A 17,896-nucleotide genomic window follows, 5' to 3' on the forward strand; every position below is an offset into this window, starting at 1 on the left:
CCCAGGAAAAGGCTTCAAAAACAACGACATGGGAGCGATTTATTTATGTTTTCTAAGGTTCATGTAAATATCAACATGAATCTTATTACAGAAGAGAGTCATTTTCAGGCATTATTGTCAGGTCTGGCTGACAATTTCTTCCAAGAGCTGTGTAAATAAATAGTGTCTTTACATATGACATTCTCAGGCCTATGCATGAGGAATGCCTGATAATTAAGTGTGTAGGGACAGGGGCTGATTTAAGATAAAAAGTACAAAACTAGGATTTTTGGCATTTAGGTCTCAAGTCAAGTCCCACGCCTCAAATTTTGGATACAACTCGTCCCAAGTGTCAAACCTACAGCTCTGGACATATAGTTAAAGACAGTAAAAGAATAGAGCCAAACCAAAAATTGTGATAAAAAAATATATAAAAATGGAGCAATATGAATGGATGCTATCCGCCATGCCTTGTGGTGTTGTTTGATCAATCTAAATCATTACTTCAATCAAGCCAAATTTAGCAGCAGAAAGAGACAAAAAAAGAAGCGAGAGTCGGAGACGAATGAAATACATAATAGAGAGGTGCTGAATGACCTGCCAGCTGGGCCGTGCGTGCCCAGCTCATATATATGTGTGAAACCTGGTGACATGTGGGCTCAACTCTCAGCTTTCTCTAACACGCAACCACACCATGATCCAACCTGCCAATCAAGTGATCTCACCGGAAAACTCACTGTAGTCTATATGCTTCACATTGGACTGAAATGTAGTGTATACTTAATGAAAGAATAGACACCGATTGGAAAGACACTGGTTCAACATCTGCAACTACTTATCTAACTCAGGAATTGTCTCTTGCTATATAGTTAAATGGGATTTTCTGATATTCCCTGATGATGCAATATTTTCACAGCTTAAAAATAGTCTTACCAACGGTCAAAATCCCGACTTCCTTAGCTCAGTGATCACAAGAAAATCTCAAAGATTCAGCTATAGCAGCCAGGTGACACTACTCCCCTAAGGCAAATGTGAGTCTCTATTTATTTACATCCACAAGCTAATTTAGTATCTAGTATTTCAGTATCTCTCAGTGCTATACGGCAGACAGAGTTACTTACTGTCTAATGATCCAGTGTCTTGCTCTACAATTGTTTTGTCTGGGCAAGCTTTCACTGATAGGGGTAAAGTTCCAAGGCAACCAAATTATAATTAAAGGTGGAGTCAGCTATTCTGGAGAATGCTTGTCGAAATAAAATGTTGTCAAAATCAGTGTATATCTCCTCATGATCCACTGCCTGTCTGTAATGTGTGCACGCTGAAAAATTAGTTAATACACAGCCTAAGCTCTGTAAACTGGTATGTAAACAAAGGGGGCCCACCGTAGTTGGCAAAATCCCTGTTTACAGAGCCTAGGCTGTTTATTAACAGATGTATTTCCTGTACACACACACACACACACACAGTAGGCAGAGATATTCACGGAAAGTGATTTTGACAACAAGCGTTCTCCAGAATCACTGACTCCACCTTTAAAAAAGACAAGGCATTGGGGATTAGTCAAACAGATTCTTAAAATGTATCTAGAAATATACAAGTGTTCAAGATTTCCTCAAAAAACAACCATTATTCTGTAAAGAAAAGGAAACTCAATAGGGTCGTGACTGTACCCTTTACAGTCTTGAAGAAACTATCACCAAACACCTGTTTAAAATAAGACATGACTGAAGCTTGAAAATCAAATGCCATAACTTACTGTAGGCCTTCCTGTTAAAGAAAAGTGTCTGTTTCGTGTGCTTTACCTTCACCGAGGTCCATCACAGCCAACACAGCACTGCAGCTGGCCTCTCCCAGCCTGTTGGAGGCCACACAGGCATACAGACCGGCGTCACTGGTGTGGCAGTCTCGTATCCACAGCCCTCCTGAGTCCTGTGCATCCGACGCTGGAAGGAGCTCTTCATTGTGGTACCAGGCCAGCGAAGGTTTAGGGTTCCCCGCCACCGACACCCTCAGTCGGATATCACAACCCGTTCCCACCGCAGCTTTACGGAGCTTACGGGTGAAGACTGGTGGCGTGGGCTCTTCAGTGTCTGGTACAAGCCGTTCCTTAGAGACTTTAGGCCTCTTGGAAGGGTTAGTGACACGGGGACTGGATCCCACACTATCCGCCATCTTGATTTCCTTGAGACTTATCTACACACGTTTTTTTTATCTGGCAATGGATCGCGGTGTGAAGATGATCTGCAGTTTACTGAAGGCCTCTTCTCAACCACTCCATTGGTTCAGAGAGCTCTGGGCTCACAGGGAGGGCAGACGGTGTGTGTTGCACTGGGGGACTGGGATGAGCAGAGTGAAGCAATCACATTTTAGTTAGATACCAGAAACCGTATGCTAATAGTAGTGAATGAGCTCGTCAGAAAAAATGACATTGTTGCTCAAATGGCCTTTAATCAGTGAATAAATCCTCAGTTTGAGCTACCTGTCCGTACTGGTGTTAATACACAGCCTAGGCTCTGTAAACGGGTATGCAAACAAAAGGGCACACTGTAGCAAGCAACAGAGCCTAGGTTGTGTATTGACACAGGATTTGTTTTTCAGCGCACACCTAGTACAGGTAGCGGATTGTGAGGAGATATTCACTGATTGGGACTAAAAGTGATTTTGACAACAAGCATTCTCCAGAATCGCTGACCCCACCTTTAATGCATATCTAAACAGGCTATTGAATTGCTTTATGGGAAGTGTAGGATTCAGGTTTTTTTTAGAGTGTGACCCACACAAAGCTAAAAGTCACTGTCTTTGACAATATTTCTTTTCTTATCTGTCCCTTGCAAGTCCTAATCATCAGAGTAGGTTTAGGCAAATAAAGATATGTTTCTCTTGCACACCAGCTGTGTCTGTTGTTATTTTAATGTCAGTAGTTCACACATAATATGCCATGCAGACGGACAAAGTAATCAGGGTACAGTTACCAGGGAGCCAAGACAGCTTGTCCTGACACCCCAACCTATTATATAACCAGAGAGCCTGCTGCTGTGTGCACATACATTGAAAATAATTCGCCGGATTTAAAGCACGTCATGTTAGAAGTTATAAATGGAGTTTTGTAGGAAGGCCAGGATATTTTTCAATTTGACAAACTTTTCGTATTCTTCACCTAATAGTTCTTCTGATTGGTAAAGTATACGTCCATATTGTCTTTTCCTGCAACTTAATATGTTTTCTGTAATATATTCAAACTTTTTTATCCAAATTGCAATAAATGTAATGCCATAATTACTGATCAAAGAATGGGTCAGGGTTCGGATTTGCTTCCTATGCTAATTTGTGATATTCCACAGATATTGCTGGTCCTAAAAATAGACTATAGCCGATGATTGGAAAGAAATTCAACTTACCTCACTTTTGCCATTACAGCCCAAAGGAATCCCTTTGGACATCCCCGCAAAGTCCAAGTGAAGGTAACAAGAGCCATGGAGCAAAGTCTCCCATCTCAAATCATTTGCGTCGGCCCGTGTCTCCGTGTGTCCTTTAGCGAGCCCGGGCTGTAGGTGTAAGTCCACCCTAGATCATGTAGCATTAGCAGCTACTGCCATGGTCCCCCCTTCAGCAGATTTAACCCCACTGAAGAGTGTCGAGAAGAGAGAGAGAGACAGATAGAGAGACAGAGAGAGAGAGAGAGAGAGAGAGATCCTTTTTCCTAAATGTCAAACCACTCAGGCCTCTTGCTCTTGTGTGCTTTTTAGTTAATTACCTTGGAATTGGCTTAAAAGAAATACACTTTTAACCTCTTTAGACTGCTGAGGACTTAAATGAGCTCATGTCATCAGCCTCTCTCTCTCTCTCCCATCTCACTGCTTCACCCCCTCAACTCCCTCAGGTTGGGAACGACAGCTGCAACGCCACGGATAGGTCACATTTCTTGGGCCGCCATGGATGACCTATACAGACAAACACACACACGCACACACACTCCCACACTCTAGGCCCCTTTGATAATGTTATCAACCAAAATATTGGTTATTGGTTATGTGTGTGCCTGTCATGTGTGTGTGTGTGTGTGTGTGAGAGAGAGAGAGAGAGAAGGAGAGTGAGGGGCGAGAGACAGGCAGACACAGCATGCGTGTGACAGTTGGGAGTTGCTATAAAAAGACACGGTCTAAGAATAAGGACAGGACTTAGTTATTCATACAATTGTAGGGCAGTGATATAACAAATACAATGTAGTGTTAATGGCTGGTACAACTGAAGTAGGGAAAGTAGAATATTTTTATATTCATTTGAGAAGTTCATTAATGGCTCTTTAAAAACAGACATAAAGACATATCTTCCCTTTTTATTGATTTGTAGACTTGTTATTTTTTTTTCTATTTTCTCTACCCTATTCACCTGCAGTGTCTGGCCTTAATTGTGATTCCCATAAAAACACACAAAGCCTCTGAAAGCATATGACAAACTAATTCAGGAAAGCTGAAAATGCCAGTCATGTAGCCACATACCTGCGGGAGATAAGGGGACGATAATCAACAGCTTACCTCTCTGTTCCATCACCCTAAGAATTCTTCACACACACACACACACACACACACACACACACACACACACACACACACACACACACACACACACACACACACACACACACACACACACACACACACACACACACACACACACACACACACACACACACACACACACACACACACACACACACACACACACAATATAAAACAATCACAAAATAGAAGAGATTTCAAATTAAGAAATACACAGTCATTAATACTGTGATTTATGTCCAGTGGCAGGCCTGCTGCTACTTTACCTAGAACCTATTAAATACATCTAAAAGTATTGCATTCAAAACTTCATTTATCCTTTATACTTGAGTTAATGTGCTTTCCATAAACTCTTTGAAAGTCTATCGCTAAACCAACCCTAATTTGTTGATGTAGTATTTTGGCGCCCTCTTCTGGCAGAACAGTATATGGCACCTTGGCGTTTCACCTGATTTGATGAGTTGTTAGTGTTGAAAATGCAACAATAACAATAACAAACGAGTAGGCGAGCATTATTTGCCAAAATGTCAAACTATTCGTAAAAAATAACAAGACCATTCACTGTAAAAAAATAAGTAGGCTAACAGTTTGTGTTGCTCAATAACAAGCTAACTTAAAGTAGCTAATGCTTAGCTTGCAGACTTAGTGACTCCACTCTACATGTGCTAATGTTAACGCTACATTCATAAACAAATACACATCATAAGTAAACTGTGAACACTACATTCATGAACAAGTTAACATAATGAATACACTTTTTAAAGGTTTTATCACAAAAAGAAAGCAGTAAATTAAGTGTAGCCTACATACCTAGGCTATATCCTTCAAGGCAGCTAACAGCTGTAGAACGAACACCTGTGTTACCAATAATATTACAACAATAATAATAGTAGGCCTATCTCAGTTAAATTTCATCCATAGCTTATTTTATTATTTATATTTTTTAATTAGAGATTTTTTTTCCATCGTGACAGTTTCTGTTCACTTTTATTTGGTGAAAAGGCATATTATATTATATAGTAAGGGATTTAATCAGATTTAATCCGGCACCATCCTGTAATTGCCACATTTGTCCTCATGGGGGTCACTGTTTAGTAACAATGACATTACGGTTAATCGGCCTACTGCATCAGTAAATGATGCATTATGAGGAGATTTGTGTTTAACATTGCCTATTGCAGTTTCACTTAATATGTTGATTAATAAGCAGTACATCAGCTTGAGTTTAAATGTGGAGTCTCGAAATTGTAAAGGCAGAACAATCCCAACTCAAGCTCTATTTTCTAGATTTCTCACAGTCTGGAACCTTTATTATTATCTCAAATGGAATCCAGCTTCAGGGCATTTATAAGCAACATAGGGCAATGTATGTTTGTATTATGCAGTAAGCAATGAGCCATATACTGTAGGTTAGGTGAAGAATTTGTGTTATTTTATCGTTAAAGTATCTGACAAATTGAAACAACCTGTGCAGTAGAGTGTAAAAGCCCTTTTCAATACAATCTTTGTTTGACATTAATAATAAATGCAGATGTTTGTGCCCTTTGCGCCAGCCAGAGACCAACGTTCAAGCTACAACTCTGCAGGAAAGAAAAGGAGAAAACATAAAACATGCAGACACATTTTGTCGATACTGTGTGAAACAGATAATGCAACATCCCGAACGTCAAGGCCGTTCTTTGCTATCTTCCATTTGTATTATGGCAACAAAATGCTTTTGCTGGCAGAGTTGGCTCATACCCAGACAGCTGCAGAGCAGAACAAATAAATACTGTACAGCCGAGTGAGAATAAGGAAAAGGCACAGAGGAGAATTAGTTTTATGGAGCTAATTCCATCTTCATAGAATCTCTATTTCTCTAAAAGTAGTCACAATCCATTTTTCCTCTTGATATTTTTGCACCCTACAGCGCAAAGTGCTACTCCACACAGTAATGGTTTCCTGTGTTCTCTTCACTCTGGCCCCTTTGTGGATCCACATGCTGACCGAGGCCTGCAGGGGAGAGGAGCTGCCCAGGGAAGAGGTGCTGTCTTGGGTTAGGGGCCGAGTTCTGGAGGGTCTCGGGCTGGAGCATCCTCCTCCCCCAGCCACAGCTCTGTCGAGTGGGGTGAGACAGGTCCTCCGGAGGGCCCCAAGGACCAGCAGAACCAGCAGAACAGCCTGGGCCAACCACCAAACCAATCCCACTCAGGACACCTCTCAGATTATTCTCTTTCCCAGTTCAGGTGAGGACGTTTATTTTTTGTATTGGTCATCTTGTTTGCGTAGTAGTAAGGTGGAGTCAGCATTTCTGGAGAACGCTTGTTGTCAAAATCAACTTTGGCAAAATCAGTGATTATTTTTACGCTGAAAAGAATTCCAGTGGTAATACACAGCCTGAGCTCTCTAAATGGGTCTGTTGCTAGCTCAATGTGGCCTCTTTGTTTACATACCAGTTTACAGAGCAAAGGCTGTGTGTTAACACCAGGTTTTCTTCAGCGTGACCACAGTACGGACAGGCGTTCTTCACTTCAAATGGCAGAATAAAAACTGTTTTGTTTGGTACATATATCTTGATTTAGTATTAGAACATGTTTGACAATTCATACAGTACATTTGAATTACAAATGTTCTGACTTGATCATGTGAAATAACCCCACAAAATGTATCCAAATAGTGTCTGCACTTGAGCACAAGAATAGACTAAAAGTTTTTCAATTGAGAGTTTGTAATTTCATATTTTTGGTAAGTGTCATTTGTACCGTTACATTTCAGTTTGGTACATGGCATATGCTTTGCTTATCTTAACTACATATTGCAGTAAACCCATAACATGAATGTTACAGATGTGATCATTTGGACTGAATACAAGCAGTTCATGATATAAAACTTGCACAAACAAGTGTTGTTTTTTTAAGTGATTGCAGCAGCTTTACAAAGCAATTCATTTTGTTTTGTGTTGTGTTTCAATGCCCTTCTCATCATCTGATTGGGTCTGGTTCGTTGCACATGTAACTACACCCTGCAAAAACAAGATTTTAAAGGGGGGGGGGGGGTGGGTGTAGTCACTCACTAATACTATTTTTAAAAGGAGTGACTTCTTTTGTAAATCTCAATAAAAATGAGTGTAGTCGCTGTGTCCATAGACACTAGAAAGCTCCAAAGAAGCCACAAATGTTCCTATAAAAAAGCCATAAACTTCACTGACGTCTGTCTCCCTAATGTGAACTTTGGCAGACTCATCCTGTGCCACATCAGCCACCGACGGTCGTTTGACATATTCCTTCCAGCCCTCCATGAACCAGCAGGAGGAGCTGGTCACATCTGCCCACTTCTGGTTCTACGCTGGAGCCACGGCCAACTCCTCCGCCCCGCTCTTCATCCTCTTCAGCCCAGCCCAGCAGCAGTTTCTCCAGGCAGCAGAGGCTCCGTCAGAGAGCAGCTCAGACGGATGGACCACGTACCACCTCCGTCCAGCTCTCCTGTCCTCTATCCCAGACGGGCCTTTCCTGCTGCAGGTGCACTGTCCGGCCTGTCAGTGCCACGCCGACCAACCAGACAAAATGCCCTTTCTTTACCTCCTCGCTCGGCCCCGTGTCCCGCTCCGTTCAGCCCGCAGTGTGTCAGGGAGAATCCCCTGGTCTCCCTCCGCCATAGACATGCTCCAGAGGCCGTCTCTTGACCGACCAGAGCAGAGCGACTGCAGCAAAGAAGAGATCCAAATCAGCTTTGAGGAGCTGGGCTGGGACAACTGGATTGTCCACCCCAAGGTTCTGACCTTCTCATACTGCCATGGGAACTGCTCTGCCTGGGACCGGACCACCGCCATGCTGGGCATCACACAGTGCTGTGCCCCGGTACCAGACACCATGAGGTCCCTTAGGATCACCACCACATCCGATGGAGGGTACTCGTTCAAATACGAGACCCTACCCAACATTATACCTGAAGAGTGCACTTGTATATGAACAATTAAATGTAAAGGGTTCACACAAATGACACATTTACTTTTTAAAGTTTGGTTTTATTCACAAGTCGTATCTATATTTTCACTTTCGGTTGCGCTGTGGTTATTCCAAATGATTAGCATTAATGACACGTTTGATTGTGTTTAAAAGGTAGCATAATATTTAGAGGGCCTATTATGTAGAGCACATGAAACCAATACTTCAGGAGATGCCGTTCCGAGTTAGAAAATGCAGTCTTCTACTTTAGATGAACATACCCTTTAAAATCTTGCCTTTGTAATGCATGTATTTTATCACAGAGACTCCTATCAAAGTTTTGGGTTTTTGTCATTTTTAATAAACTACAATCCAGGTAAAATACTACAGGGCATTGTATTGTTCTTGTTGATTCTCACCTCTAGAGGGCAGTGAAGGACTACTTCTAAACTGCATCATGTCACAGCAATGCCTAAAGTCTGACATCTCCAGTATTCTGATCAACAATGCATGACATTAAATAATTGATATAAATGCTGAACTGAATATTATGTTTTGTATATGACAAAACATAATATTCAATATTGCTCCTTATACATATAGTTTCACATTTGAATATTTTAATTTACCAATTTGATTCTTTCACCAAGAGATTTTGACAGACGAACCATATGCTGCAACTTTAGCACAGAAAGAGACAAATGAAAAGGGACTAAATGGTATTGTTCAAATATATTTATTTACTCTGAAGACAAAATAATCTCTACAGTTACAACAAACTACAAAACTTGCAATAGAAAAGTATAAACTATCAAAAGAAGTATCGTATTCAAAAATGGAATGTCGTACCTTGCGTTAAGTAGCAAACTTTGGAAATGAGATGATTACAGAAATACAGCATCAAACAGGTCTTTGGCAAAGCTGCTGGTTTCATTATTTCAGCCAAAGATCATAAAACCAAACGGGCAACAGGCTAACAAAGAAAAATAAAAGTATGAACTCTGTATGAACACAGCAAAGCGATTGATCAAAAAGGCTCAGGATTAAAGTGAAGGTTATGTGTTTACATGGCACACGCTTGTGCGTCAGCGGCCAAATGTCATCCTTCCCTCAGTCGGGTTGGGCTTGTTTCCCGGATGCATGAAAGCATCGGTGTTTCAGCACAACACAGCGGTATAGTGCTGCATGTCAACCATGGAAAATATGTCTCACCAAAGAAGAATGTCAATTTTCAAAGACTTAGGATGTAGCCCAGAAGACAGATGTTTCCAGCTGTTAAAAAAAAAAAAAAAAAAAAAAAAATCAAAAATGTTTTGACCAATTCTTTTTTTGCACGAACATTGCAAATATTCTTGTAGCAAAAAGGGAATTTGCTAACATCCGAGAACCAGCTTTCCAGCAGTCATGAAATAAGGTGGCGTTCACTTCCTTCTAGAGACGAAGGTAACTTATCTAAAGCTTTGGGCAAGACCTAGTAAATCTGTACTGGTAAGATAATGGATGATTTTTAAATGGATTGATTGTACAAGATATGATTCTCAGAATTTCTTTGGAACATTTCCATTCGAATAAAGAATTCAAGCATTTCCCAGGTAAACATTTTGGCTGATTGGAGTAAATATACAGGCTTCAAAATTTGGTCAAATGTTTCTGAAATGTTCAGGCTAATAAACACTAATAATCACTAAGATCAAATCTGTTTAAACATGCCTCATTTAGCACAGGTTGAAAAGCCCTTGTTGAAATAAAATAAAAATGCTCCAGAAAATAACATAGCCCGAGGCCGTATTTAAGACATTTAACATTTGGTGACGTTTTATAAAGAGAGTGCTTCGCTTTTTGTGAGAATGACAAAAGCACATTGGGCCAGGGAAGTTTAAAGCTTTTGATACTCCTTAAAAAAAGGGACCAGGATAACAGCATGGCAACAGAATACGCAGAATGGGCAAAAGACAAGGGTGAAAACAAGGTTAGGGCCAGGGGCACAGTCAAGGTTGGGACGTCGGTCGGCAAGCACAAACTGGAAATGTAGCAGGCTTTCAAGTTTAGAGTCGTGGAGATGAACCATTTGTCACAAGGCAGCTTGGTCCGCATTTTTTGCTCTCTTTATTTCTGACCCCCCCCCCCCCAACCTTCCCCAAATACTGAAAGGCATATTTATCTCATCCACACACACACACATACACACACACACACACACACACACACACTCTGGTCTCCCTCAGTGGTCTGACTGCACTCCCAAATGTGCTTCTCCCATGTGTTTTAGGCCAGTAGGAATGGAAGGGCAGACGTTTGAGGCAGGACGCACGCTCAGGCATGTATCCCTAGCAGAGGAAGAAGCAAAACATTATTCACCACATATGACCTCAATCCTTTTAAAAGACAAAAAAAAAAGCATATTCCATGACGTCAACGTGACGTTTCGCTGACTTGAGGTCAGACCTTATGTGACGGATATAACCGAGGTAGCCATTAGGAAATGCTTACAGCTGAAAAAATAACTCCATCCACAGAAAACTGATACAATATTCTCCCTTTCTAGTTGACGATTTGTCTGGATTTCAGACCGTTGGTTTGACAAATTCACTTTCAAACTTCAAACTGCTGTGAAATCGTACAGAAAGTGTTTCACTTTGATCCAACAGAAATTCACTGGCTGATTAAGCCGATTCCTTTTTTATAATGATATGAACGGTTTAATTTTGTTTGTGAAATTGTGGTAAATGGAGATGGATCTTTAAAAAAAAAAAAAACTCTAAAAATGCATTTTAACATTAACCCAATTAATAGCATATTCTGGGCAGTGTTTTATTACCTTTCTCGCTGGCCTCTCCCTGGTTCTCCTGGGCAAAGTTGAGGCGGTTCTGCTCTGCGGCGGTCTGTGAGGCGGTGTTGACCTCGGGGCTGCGGCTGGCTGCGGGGCTGACCTCCTCCGTCTGGTAGGCCAGGTCTAGGTGCTGCTGGGCCAGCTTCAGGTGTCTCCTCAGCCGCTCCAGCTCTTTGGATGAAGGACCCTCGTCTCCAAAGCTCTCGCGCCCAGAGTCGCCCATGGGTGAGCTGAGTATCTCCCCTTTCAGCTTCTCCTTCTTCATAGTGGCGTGGTAGCCCGGTGGGGCTGTGGGGATGTGGCGGGCGGACCTGGGCGGCTTGGGGGCACGCGGGCTTTGGGCGGCCCGTTTGCGGAAGACGTCGCGGGCGCCGCTGAAGCCCAGGTGGAACATCTCAAAGATGGTGAGGAGCAGGCAGAGGAAGGACACCACGTACATGACCATGAGGAAGATGGTCTTCTCTGTGGGCCGAGACACAAAGCAGTCCACGGTGTGCGGGCAGGGCGAGCGCGTGCAGATGTAGGAGGGGATGACCTCGAAGCCGTAGAGGATGTACTGGCCGAAGATGAACGCGATCTCAAAGGCTGAGCGCCACAGCAGCTGGCACACGTACACCTTCATCAGGCCGTCACGAAGGATCCGCCTTCGACCGTCGTGCTTCTTCTCTTTAGCTGGAAAACACAGAGAGAGAGAATGGTTGGAGTTTGCATGAAAGAGGGAGTAACAACTTTGCTTTATGATTGCTACAGGTGCCACCCCAATGAAAGTAATGTAATTCTAGATTCATTCACATGAAGTGAAATTAAGCTAGAATAGGCCTATAAAGGCCTGACATTTCACTTTTTGTAATGAATCCAGAATATGAAAGTGTCACTATTTGAATGGACTTTTCCATGCTATTCTAAGTGTTTGAGATGCACCTGCATATTACCGCTTACATCTCCAGCTTACTTTTGTCTGCTTTGTCAGCCTTGTCTGCTTCAATCTCTTCAGCGATCATGGGGTCTTCCTCTCCGTTGTCCTCTGCCTCCTCGTAGTCTCTCACGGCACCGCGGTTGACAATGGGCATCCTCTTCTTGGGGTTGCGCAGTGGCCGGTACTCTGTGTCTTCCATGCGGGCGATTTTGTGCATAGCAAAGCCCAGGTACATAATGGTGGGGGTGGAGACTAAGATCACCTGGACAAAAAAAACATGTGCACATTGGACAAATAGACATAAGATCATTCAGAGATCAAACATTGTTCAAATGACCAATGTAGACAGGGAGCTATAATACTGAACATTAAAACGGTGGAGTCAATGATTCTGGAGAAAGCTTGTTGACAAAATCACTTGGTCAAAGTCAGTGAATATCTCCTCATGATCGCAACCTGTCATGTACTGGTTGTGCACTGTCAGCTCTGAAGATATATTGTGTGTTCATACACAGTCTAGGCTCTGTAAACAAAAGGTGATGTAAACAAAGGAGACCCACCGTAGCTAGAAACATGCAGGTTTACAGGGCCTAGGTTGTTCATTAACACCAGATTTATTTCAGCGCACACACAGTATGGACAGGTAGCGAGCGGCTTGTGGAGGAGATATCCACCGATTTTGGACAAAAAGTGACCAACCCCACCTTTAACTATAAAAAAAACAAAAAAAACACAGCTGACCTGAAAGATCCAGAATCGGACGTGCGAGAGCGGTGCGAAGGCGTCGTAGCAGACGTTCTCACAGCCGGGCTGCCGCGTGTTGCAGACAAACTTGCTCTGTTCATCGTAGTAGATGGTCTCTCCGCCCACCACCGTCAGCACGATGCGGAAGATGATGAGCACCGTCAGCCAGATCTTACCCACGAAGGTGGAGTGGTTGGAGATCTCGTCCAGCAGCCGAGTCAGGAAGCTCCAACTCATGGTGCCAAGGGGACCGGGGCAGCAACGTCAGCTCTGGATTAGAAAAGACAAGACCACGTCACTTTAAAAAACGTGCACTATGTAGTTTCAGAGGAGCTTTTTGTTGTTGTTTATTCTACATGTGCAGAGCTTGCAGTTAGTATATAAAGCATACTGTATGGACTCTACATGTACAGTCATTCTTAGTATTGAATAATTATATCAAAAATCCAAACAACATTATTTTGAGACACCTGGAACTAAACGTCAGACTAGAATATGTGAAAGCAAGCTTTGGGCCGGCCCTGTGAACCAAACCCAAAGTTACATAGTGCACCTTTAAATACATTTTTATTTACTCTTTGTGTTTTGCCCATTTTCCGTTTCCTAATTCAGTGACCCACCATTGTATTTCGAAACATCTGATCTTTAGCACAATTGAACAGTGTTTTTTTTCCCCAGGTCGCAGATCTACAGAGCAGAAAAATCAAATCAAAAGACTTTTCTTTAATCTCCACTGTGGTTTACAGAAATAATTTTAGCGGAAAGCTGAAGGAATTAGCCGATTCATCGTTTAGAATCAACAGACAATTATTGGAATGGACATTATTTTGACACATTTTCAATTGATCTTTCCTCTCATCCATCTTAAGCAAAAAGGCCCAAACATACACTTTCCAGCCTCTCACATGAGAATGTGTGCTGCTTTTCATACCGTCTATTGATAAACTGGAAAATGTTTGGCTTTTGGACCGCTGGTTGGACAGCACAACACATTTGAAGTCATCAATAAAATAACTGTCAAGAGAACTTAAACAGCCTCCCAGAACACCTCAGTGGACAAATACAAATTGTAACACGTGCATCACATTACCAGGTTTACACATCAATACAATGACTTGAAGAATGCGAGAGAGAAATACCGCACGCAATTATTTTAGGTGGACCTCAACCGCAAGAGCTAAGACATACACCCCACCCACATGTTCTGTTTTAATCAGACACAGATCTCCGAGACGTGCAGGTATCCATGCGTAGACACAACACAACAAACTGAGCGCACTAGCACCGTTTGTAGATACTTGGCAATGCTACATTCAGCTCTGTGCCATTCCGGTCCTGAGCTGCTTACTCAAACATCAAAGTGTGGACCGGCAAGTTGCAGCTAGCTTTGAGGAGACAACCTGCTGTGGCTTTGGGCTGCAGGAATTATCATGCTAAAAAGCAGTGAATGGGGCCAGGAATTTATTTTATTGACATGCCACCAGGCGCTATGCCTTTAAATTCTTTAAAACCACCCTTTTGATGACTCGAAATAGAGCAAATAGCTGGTTCTTTTTCAGGTCAGTCACCATTACACTTGATTTACCAACTTCTGGGGGCTAATAAACTAAATTCAGACAACTGCAGACTCTGTTGAATAACTTCAAGATTGGGTTCCTTTACACGATAAGCTGAAGAAGTTTGCAGAAAAAAAAAGAAGGTATTTTCAGCTCTCGAATCATAATCATCACGCATCAAATCCATCACTGAATTTGAAAAGGTATCTCATATGAGTTTGGTTAGATCGCTGGGTAGATATAGGCCTAAAGACAAACGTGGCACAAGACACCATTTTAACTAACTTAATGCCAGAATATCATCATTTCCACACCTAGTTTGGAATACTCAACACATTTCTCAACAAAATGAAGACTTAAAAGTCCTGAACAATCCGTTTGACCTGCCTTCTATATTTGTCTACATCCAGAAATATGGGTGTAACAAAGAAAAATAACCAGCATTTCATGACTCACGTTTTATGGCAACAGGAAAAGGCTTAAGCCATTACAAGCATCTGAAGGCATGTCTCTTTAGATTAGCGCACTGTACTGCCGCCCACCCATCGCCAGGTTACTCATCCATTCCTTTTTTTTTGCGAAACCTTTCCCCTCAAAACTGGCATCTTCAGGTGCTTAGGAATGGCGAGGCAAACTTGCCCAAGCCTGACAAGAAAACAAATATTCCACCCAAAGTCTTGTTGGTTCAGAGACTCAGTGGCCACACCAAAGCCATGGAAACATCCAAGTCTTAGTAGGTGGATCTGCATGGTGAAAATGATGGCCCTTTAAACACTCTAAAAGTAACTAAATCACACCCAATAAAAAGGGTTAAAAAGGGAAGATTTAGCCACTACAGGGAGACCGTGCCGTTAACTCCAAAACACCATGCCCTGTGGCTACATGTAAATGTTAATTCCTCGCTGGTGGGAATGTTTAATTATCTGGAAAAAAAAGAGACAACTTTGTGACCCTGAAGGAAAGCCTGGGAAGGGAACAAGAACAGCTGCGAAGTGACATCTGGTTTTACCCTCACCGTACAATTACAAACCTCACCTAAAAAAAGGCCTGTGTGCTTCAGAGGAGGCGCAGTGCATAACACTTTGAAAGATGCCTTAGTGTCTCAGTGAAAAACAGTTTCACTCATATATGTTTTTCTTGGTAACAGCTTCAAGGGGAGTCAGTGTTACATTTTTTTTTTTAATGGAGATGAATTGTCCCTTTAAACCTCATCTGTCCCAGTTTCCACCAGTGCCTGGTTACTTGTTGGGATCTGATATTCAGCCCATCGCCAGGGCTCTTTGCTTTCAGGACATGACCCGCTATGCAAACTACCGCACGCTGACCAAAAGCATCTTTCTGGGAGATTAAGAGGCATTACCGTCTCACCACTAATGGTCATCTGATCTCTCCACTGCCAAAACAAAAGGCTGACAATTGAATTCGACCCTTAAAAAAAAAAGTGGCTCTTGACTTCCATTTCTCCCTTAAAATCAACCTCAGCACTTACTTAACACTACAACTCCACCACCTAAACCTGGATAATTTACACTTGAGTCAAACTGTCCAGGCACTAGTGCTCATTTTAACACTGGTAAGAAAAGTAAAGTCAGTGATTTTGGAGAACACTTGTTGAAAACCAATGTGTCATTTTCATCCTTGGCCGTCTCACCCAAACTCCTTCAAGTGACTGCACTGACAGTCATCTCCATGAAGGCAAACAGAGTAACTATGCAGAAGTATCTCAAACAACCTCACTTCAAAAAAATCCTGAACTAGCCCTTTAAAGACTCTCCTCTTCTCCTCCTACACAGTGGAGAGACAGAGAGAATGTTATGTACTCAGATGGAAACTTTAAAGCACACCACTGAAAGCCTTCCCTGCTATCCTCCCCTTCACATAAAGACACACAAGTAGCTCATCAAACAATGCAGACGACTTAGGCAAACTGGGTTCCCCCCCTAACTCCAGTGTATGCAAACGTTTTTTGTTTGTTGCAATGTCCCCCCCCCCCCCTTCTCACAAATAGCTAACCAGACACAGCATTTAAACAGTAGCTTATTTGCTCGTGTGGGCTAAACCCAGCTCAACTGATTTAATGGCTGTTCTGCTTCAGGAGTCACTCAGGAGACGGATAGAGGGGGCGGGGGTTAGGTGGGTTGAAGGAGTTTTGGGCAAAAAGATCTGGACAAAGCCAAAGGCGAGAGAAACATTCCATCCCTAACCAAAAGCAGAAGCATGGGATTTTTTTTTAAAGGGGTTCAGGGAGCAGACAGAGGGCACACATGCAATCATCCCTATGCAGTCTGCTTCATACAGCCCAGCCAGGGTACATAGGATATATGGAAAACCACTGCTCTTCTACTGCTGTGTCACTAGGAAGAAACGTTGAAATCTCTGACTTTGCAGAACAAGGCATCCAGAGGGTAACAAGAGTTTAAAAAGCAAAAAGCAGACCTCCCTCTAAATGTTATGTTTGATGGGAGATTTCAAAAGTTCCTTCGCTGAGCACGCTTTGCTGAGTCAGACCCCAATTGTTTTGGAAAGTGTGGCATTTCGTGGAGGAAAACAAAGTGCTGCCAAGCTTTCAGTGAGGGAAACGAGAGAGGTAAAAAAAAGAGAGAGAGAGAGAATCCGGTGAATTGGATGATGAAGCCATCATCTAAACAAGGGACACGATTAGATAGGAAGGCTCCAAAACCACCATTAGTACTAGAGTTACTCATTGTAAAAACAAAAAGGAAAAATCACTGCAATGCTTACTCAAAAGTCTGCGGTGCGAGTTGACTTAACCATTCCTATGTGGCAACCTCACATGGCGTGAAAAGTTGCCCTTTTTTGGCAGCTTTTAAATCAAACTTCGCGACCTTATGGCAATTCGACTGGAGCTAACAACAACTTCTAGAGAGTGACACAGGTTCATATGTTCCCCTTTTAACTTTCAAACTGATAAAAAATAAATAAAAGGAAAACATTGCTTATACGAGTCGACTCACCGCTTTCCGGCGCGCGCAGGCAGGTCCAACAACTCGTTACGTGGAACCCACTATACTACGCGAAATACACGCAAACCAACAATCTCTACGTGATACAAAACTCAAATGAACTTTAATGAAGTTGTAGGGAAAGGCTTTTTTCGCTTCCTAACACCCACCTTCTGCGCTCCAAGCCGCGCGTCTTCTCTCCTCGACGCTTAATTGCTCGACCAGGTTTTCCTAATTAGCGCGGCGTCTTCTTGCGTGCGTGCGTGCGTGGCGTGTGTGTGCGTACGTCCTTGTCCGAGCCAGGGCAGCAGTCTTCCTTCAGTGTAAAGCCATTCAGCCTGTCGCGTTGACCCCATGTGTCGGGGTCCCGAACCAAGAGGAGAGGACAAAAGAAAAAAGATCTCTGGTTCCTTCGCCGGGCTCCTG

At 42.6% G+C, this 17,896-nt stretch overlaps 3 protein-coding genes across 4 annotated transcripts in view; 1 reads left to right on the plus strand and 2 right to left on the minus strand.

Annotated features, from left to right (window-relative positions):
• Positions 1-2,151, minus strand: part of LOC307269866 (striated muscle preferentially expressed protein kinase-like) — a gene marked incomplete at both ends in the record, with an annotated part of 44,906 nt that extends 42,755 nt beyond the window's left edge. The window contains one exon of the mRNA XM_080052948.1: positions 1,782-2,151. Within this exon, the coding sequence (XP_079909074.1) occupies positions 1,782-2,151 (370 nt within the window). The remainder of the gene's footprint in view (positions 1-1,781) is intronic.
• Positions 2,152-6,471: 4,320 nt separating this feature from the next.
• inha (inhibin subunit alpha) lies at positions 6,472-8,485 on the plus strand (the record flags this gene model as incomplete). Its single annotated transcript, XM_080052949.1, has 2 exons — positions 6,472-6,763; positions 7,755-8,485. The coding sequence occupies 2 exons, from the start codon at positions 6,472-6,474 to the stop codon at positions 8,483-8,485; spliced, it is 1,023 nt and encodes a 340-aa protein (XP_079909075.1).
• A 696-nt stretch (positions 8,486-9,181) lies between these two features.
• LOC307269940 (gap junction gamma-1 protein-like) lies at positions 9,182-17,896 on the minus strand. 2 transcript variants are annotated; one of them, XM_080053027.1, is made up of 5 exons: positions 17,641-17,896; positions 12,949-13,221; positions 12,244-12,469; positions 11,280-11,963; positions 9,182-10,788 (listed from the first exon to the last, which is right to left on the minus strand). In XM_080053027.1, the coding sequence occupies exons 2-5, from the start codon at positions 13,186-13,188 to the stop codon at positions 10,775-10,777; spliced, it is 1,164 nt and encodes a 387-aa protein (XP_079909153.1). In that variant the 5' UTR covers positions 13,189-13,221; positions 17,641-17,896; the 3' UTR covers positions 9,182-10,774. The 2 variants fall into 2 exon arrangements, with proteins under 2 accessions (XP_079909153.1, XP_079909154.1); XM_080053028.1 differs by lacking the exon at positions 17,641-17,896 and adding an exon at positions 17,483-17,625.

Source organism: Ammodytes marinus (genome assembly GCF_949987685.1).
Source record: "Ammodytes marinus genome assembly, chromosome: 24".
NCBI classification, from domain to species: Eukaryota; Metazoa; Chordata; class Actinopteri; order Uranoscopiformes; family Ammodytidae; genus Ammodytes; species Ammodytes marinus.